Source organism: Humulus lupulus, chromosome 1 (genome assembly GCF_963169125.1).
Source record: "Humulus lupulus chromosome 1, drHumLupu1.1, whole genome shotgun sequence".
Taxonomy (NCBI): domain Eukaryota; kingdom Viridiplantae; phylum Streptophyta; class Magnoliopsida; order Rosales; family Cannabaceae; genus Humulus; species Humulus lupulus.
This window is the reverse complement of record NC_084793.1, coordinates 248,832,021-248,838,239: the sequence shown is the minus strand read 5'-3', so window position 1 is coordinate 248,838,239 and position 6,219 is coordinate 248,832,021. Positions and strand designations below refer to the sequence as shown.

General features: G+C 37.9%; 1 protein-coding gene across 1 annotated transcript; it reads left to right on the top strand.

Moving 5' to 3' along the window:
• Positions 1-4,805: 4,805 nt before the first annotated feature.
• Positions 4,806-5,440, top strand: LOC133832156 (secreted RxLR effector protein 161-like). Its single transcript, XM_062262537.1, has 2 exons — positions 4,806-5,010; positions 5,124-5,440. The coding sequence occupies exons 1-2, from the start codon at positions 4,806-4,808 to the stop codon at positions 5,438-5,440; spliced, it is 522 nt and encodes a 173-aa protein (XP_062118521.1).
• Positions 5,441-6,219: the final 779 nt, after the last annotated feature.

Sequence of the window (6,219 nt, the reverse complement as noted above, 5' to 3'; positions counted from 1 at the left end):
CAAGTCTAGACCAAAGGAAACTCGGAAATGTCATCACTGTGGTAAGGTTGGCCATTTAATTAGATATTGTTGGGAACTAAAGAAGAAAAAGAAAGGTGAAGATAGTAGCAGTAAGAATTCTGATTCTACTGCCTTAGTAGATGATCCCTATGATTCAGATGGGGATGCGTGTTGTGTCTTAGTTGTAAGAGATGCACAAGATTGGATTTTGGACACGGGTTGTACCTATCATATGTGTCCTAAAAGGGAATGGTTTCTGGACTATAAAGAAATTGATGGAGGCAAAGTGTTGATGGGAAATGATCACCAATGTAACGTGGTTGGCATTGGTTCTATTGCCATTAAAAGTTCAGATGGCACTACCAAGGTTCTGAACAAAGTCAGACATATACCAAATCTTAAAAGAAATTTGATTTCGTTGGGTACATTAGATGATGAAGGTCTTAACTACAAAGTTAACAAAGGCATTATGAAGATCACTAAAGGTTTCTTGGTTGAAATGAAAGGAGTAAAGAAATTTGGCTTATATCATCATGATGGTGAGACTGTTCCTCCAGCTGTGGCAGCAGTAGTTAAGAAAGGAAATTTTGACACTCAGATTTGGCACACTAGATTGGGGCACATCAGCAAGCAAGGACTGATTGAACTCTCAAAGCAAGGTATACTACCAAACTATAATCATGTTAACTTACCCTTTTGTGAAGTGTGTGTGCAGGGAAAGCAACATAGAAATAAATTCTCAAATAGCAACTATAGAGCAAAGACCCCATTGGAATACATACATTCAGATTTATGGGGAGCTAGCAAAACCACAACTCAGGGAGGTAACAAGTATTTTTTTTGTCTATAATAGATGATTATAGTATAAAAGTTTGGATTTTTTTACTTAAACATAAAAATGAATGCCTTGATAAGTTTAAAACTTGGAAAGCTCTTGTTGAAACTCAAACTAATTTGAAAATTAAAAACTTAAGAATTGATAATGGTTTAGAGTTTGTAAATCAAGAATTTGATGAACTTTGCTTGAAATTAGGAATACAAAGGCATAAAACTGTAATCAATACCCCTCAACAAAATGAAGTTGCTGAAAGGATGAATATGACTTTGCTAAATAAACTTAGATGTTTGTTGATAGAATCTGATATGAAAAAGGTTTATTGGGGCGAAGCTCTATATACTGCATGCTACCTAATTAATAGAAGTCCTAGCAGAGTTAATAATTTCAAAACTCCTGAAGAATTGTGGAATGGTAAACCACCATCATTAACTCACCTAAAAACATTTGGTTGTGCTACTTATGCTCATCATGTTGATGATAAACTTAGTAAGAGATCCATTAAATGTGTTTTTCTTGGTTATCTTGGTGGTGTGAAAGGATATAGGCTTTTATCTTTAGAAAGTTATAAAATTATAACCATCCGTGATGTTGTATTTAATGAATCTGATTTTCCCTTTATAGGAAATGAGAAAGGTGATGTTATTGGTGTTTCAGGTGACACGCTTAGTAGTAGAAACAACACTCAGTTTGAGGTGGAAACAACAATAGAGAAAGACTCCAACAACCAATTTGAAACGTCAGAAGAAGTGACTACAGAAAGGTCTCAAGATAAAGAGTTAGCAAACTACCAACTTGCTCGAGATAGGCCAAGAAGGGAGATAAAGCTTCCTGCAAGATATGTTGAAGTTGAAGCTGACATTATTGCATATGCACTTGTTGTCATAAAAAATTTCAAAGGTTATGAACCACAAAACTACAAAGAAGCTACTGAATGTAAGGAGGCTCACCTTTGGAAGAAGGCCATGTTGGAAGAAATTGATTCTTTAAAGAAGAATCAGACCTGGACTTTAGTTCCCAAACCCGAGAGACAAAAAGTGATAGGATGCAAATAGATTTTCAAGTTGAAAAATGGAGTTACACCAGGTGATCAAAAATTATATAAAGCAAGATTAGTGGCAAAGGGATTTACACAAGTTGAAGGTATTGTGTAACGCTCTGGTTACCCCAAAACAGTTACGGTAAACCGGAAATTTGAACCGCTACCCGAGTCCTTTGGTTAAAAACGTATTCCAAGTGTTATTAACAAGTTAAGGTGGAAAATCAATAAAAATGAAATGATATATTGTATTGAATACATAAAACTGTTCATGGGCCCACAAGAACATTTACAAGTTATTTACAACTCAAAAAGGTCATTACTGTTTCAAAATTTCAAACCCACCGACCTAAGCGGCAAAAATAGGGTAAACCCCCTAGTTCCTTTGAGAACTCTTTGGCTGTGGTGGTCAAGCTGCCGCATATGTACACATCACCACCTAAGCTCTCTACTCAAGGCTGGGTGAGCTTTTCTTTCCCTTTACCTGCACCACATAGCACCCATGAGCCAAGACCCAGCAAGAAAACACAATAAAACATGGTATAATATCAACAATGATCGTAATAATCATTCAGGACCATCAGTCCAAATAAATAGGTGACAGTCGCAAAAGTCACTAAATTGGGTCCAGCTCCCTTTAGCCTTGTGACGATAGGGTCACCGGGGCTTTATAGATAAGTGAACTTTTATTAATTCGAACAGGATAGGTGCATGGTGACTAATCACCAACATAACCTTCCTCATGACCTTAGAGTCATAACCCTGGAACAGCGTTCCCTAGCCATGTGACAAGCAGTCACCGGGGCCTTAAGCCCTGGCTCTCGTAACTAGTCTCAGACTAGACAAGCGGTTATAAGTTCATCGACCTTAGGGTCGGTCCAGCGTTAATGTCTTAGAGCCATTCAACGCTGATATTGATTAGATATAATCTTCATTTGGCTCGGCGTTCATGACGCTATGCCATTTCTGACTCTTAGGTCAGTGTCCCTGACTAGTCAGTACATATATAAGTATACAACATTCGCTAGCATTTAATAGGCAATCCATGTCCACATTTATCAATCAACATGCCTCAATACAATCACGCATGTCACATATACACAGGGTGCAGTTCTCTTACCTCGGGTTCGAGCGAGAAATAATATAAGAACGACTCTTGAGAACGATCAACCTTTAGATTCCTTAGTGGTTACCTAATCATAACCAATTAGAAACCATCAATAAAGTAAATCAATGAATGGTTCATAATCTAAACCACACTCCCGAGATCAATCCCTCACTCTCGGGACTCTCAATCTACTCAAAAGGGGTAAAGGAACCAACCCCCGAGCCTTAAAAACCATCCCGAGCCCTAAAAACAACACACCCTGAAACTGACCTAGTGCCTAGGCGCTGCCAACCAGCGCTGAGGCGCTGCCCCAGAAACAGAGAGGGCTACTCTCTGCCCTGCATAGCGCTGGGGCGCTAGGACTGGCGCTAGGGCGCCAACTTCAGACCAGCAGCTACACTGATTTTCCCTCCTTGCGATTCCCCTTGAAACCAACCTTCCAAACCAATCCCAAACCTTACCAAAACATCCAATTTAACCCCTAAACCTCATCTACATCACCCCCTCACCAAAACCCAATCAAACATACACAAAAACTCCCATTGATTCCAACTATCCACATCAAAATCAAGAGCTGAAACTAACAACCAAAACAGAGCATACATGGAAACTAGTGGCTAAAAACTTACCTCAAATTCAGGTTGTGGTGCTCTTCAATGGTAGACCACTCTCCCAAACTCCCAAGGCCTACTTCCCAAGCTTAAATCCTCAACAAGATCACAGAAATCACAAAGGAGATGGAGGAAGGAGAAGGTACGGGTAAGCTTCACTAACTTGCTTTGTTTTCCTTTCAATTCTACAGCCTAAATCAGTTTATATCTATCCTAGGGGTAAAAAGACCATTATACCCCTAGGTCAATTAAAGATTTCTAAAGGCTCCCAAGGGCAAATTTGACCTTTCCAACCTATCTCGTTAATCATAATTAACGCTTTCCAATTCCCGCTATTCTCGATAATCCCAAACACCAATAATTCATATCCTGTTACCCTTTTATTCCCGGCAACGCTCTAATCATTAAAACATCCCGAGACTCACCCCGAGCCTCGAACTTAATCCCGTTATGACTAAATCGCTACTTAATATTCAAAGATCATCTCATGCCGAATAGCTCAAAAAAATCCACATTATAATGTGGCCTCAACAATATATCACCGACATGCATACAAATATACAATTACGCCATCAACGAGCCAAATTACCAAAATACCCCTGTCATGAAATGTGGACCCACATGCATGCATTTAACATCATATCATAATATAATTAACATAAACATGCATATATTTGATTAATGGCATGATTAAACAAGTATGGCCCTCCCGGCCTACTAATCCCTCCATTAAACCATATCGGAGAATTTGGGGCATTACATATTGACTACTCAGAGATTTTTTCTCCAGCTGTAAAAATGAAGACAATAAGGATGTTGTTGTCACTAGCTGTTCAAAATGATTGGGAAGTGGAGCAAATGGATGTGAAGACTGCTTTCCTTAATGGAAAATTAGAAGAGACAATCTACATGAACCAACCAGATAGATTCAAGGTGGAAACAAAAGGAGAGGAGCTGTTTTGTTTATTAAAAAGATCACTCTATGGATTAAAACAGTCCCCTAGACAATGGTATAAAACTTTTGATGATGTGGTCACCAAAGTAGGTTATACAAGGTCCGAATTCGACACTTGCCTGTATTTTTCTGATATAAACACTGCTGCTCCTACTTTTCTCTTAATCTATGTAGATGATATGTTGATTATAGGAAAAGATATGAGCAAAATTAACAAGTTGAAACAGGTTTTGAATAGAGAATTTTAAATGAAAGATATGGGGGCTGCAAGGAAAATTCTTGGCATCGACATTCTTAGAGATAGAGGAAAAGGACAGATGGTTTTAGCTCAGAGACAATACTTGGATTTTGTGATTCAGAAATTTAATATGACAACTGCTAAGAATGTGGTTGTTCCTTTAGGTGGTCATTTGATTTGTCAACAGACCAATCACCTAAAACTGAAGTCGAGGAAGAATTCATGTAAAAAATTCCATATGCAGAAGCAATTGGAAGTGTAATGTATGCTATGATTAGTACCAGACCCGACATTGTGCACTCAGTAAGTGCTCTAAGTCGATACATGTCCAAACTAGGTGAAGAGAATTGGAAGGGGCTCAAGTGGCTATTAAGGTATCTAATGTCTACTTTAAAGCATGGTTTAATATTTAAAAAGACTAATAGACAGATTCATCTTGAGGGATATGTTGATGCTGATTATGCATCAAATAAGGACACTAGGAAATCTCTAACTTCCTATTGTTTCCTTCTAAATGATTGTTGTATCACTTGGAAGTCTCAACTTCAGCCTATTGTGGCATTGTCTACCACAGAAGCTGAATTTATGGCTACAACAGAGGCCTTCAAAGAAGCAATATGGCTTAAAGGTGTACTTGAAGACTCAAAGCATTAAAGGATAAAGTGGTAGTTTACTCTGATAGCTAGTCATCCATACATCTATGCAAACATCTTGTTTATCATGAACGATCTAAGCATATAGATGTGAGACTCTACTAGATAAGGGACAAGATAGAACAAGGTGTTATAGAACTAGAGAAAGTGCCAACTGAAGAGAATCCTAATGATGCAGGAACCAAAGTTCTATCTCAGACTAAGTTTCAACATTGCTTGAAACTTATGAATATTGGAGTTGGATGATTATTTGTGGTGATCCTCCATGGGGTGTTTACAGTTAGTCTTATATGGATTAAGGTGGAATTTGTGGTAAAGTAATCCATATAAGTATAACTCAAGTCATTAACATTCTGTTATGACTATTATATATGTTCAACCTAGCAAGGGTATTTTTGGTATTGTCATATTTTTGAAACTTAACTCAGATATAAAGCTCCTTCAATAGCTTCAGAGAGATACAATTTTTTCTGATTTTTTCTTGGTTTTGGGCTTTGGGATACACTTTGAGAGAATTGTAAGGGAAGTGAGAGGTTTGAGTCTTGAGATTGTTTGTTCAAGAACTCATAGTAGAGAGATTGATTTGCCAAGTTTCTCTTCTTTTCTTGCTCAATTTATGAGATTGATTCTGGAGTGGTTTTTTGTATAGAGTTGGAGTATCATCAATAGGTTGTAACAGATTGTTTTGTAGTGGAACCCATGGAGGAACTGGGTGTAGGCCAATACTTTATTGGCTGAACCAGTATAAATCTGGTTGTGTCTTTCTTGTGTTTGAAAAAT

Coding starts and splice junctions, on each gene's coding strand:
- LOC133832156 (XM_062262537.1), top strand. CDS start 4,806: ATGGGGGCTGCAAGGAAAATTCTTGGCATCGACATTCTTAGAGATAGA. Junction 5,011..5,123: donor GAAGTCGAGGAAGAATTCAT/GTAAAAAATTCC, acceptor TGTCCAAACTAG/GTGAAGAGAATTGGAAGGGG.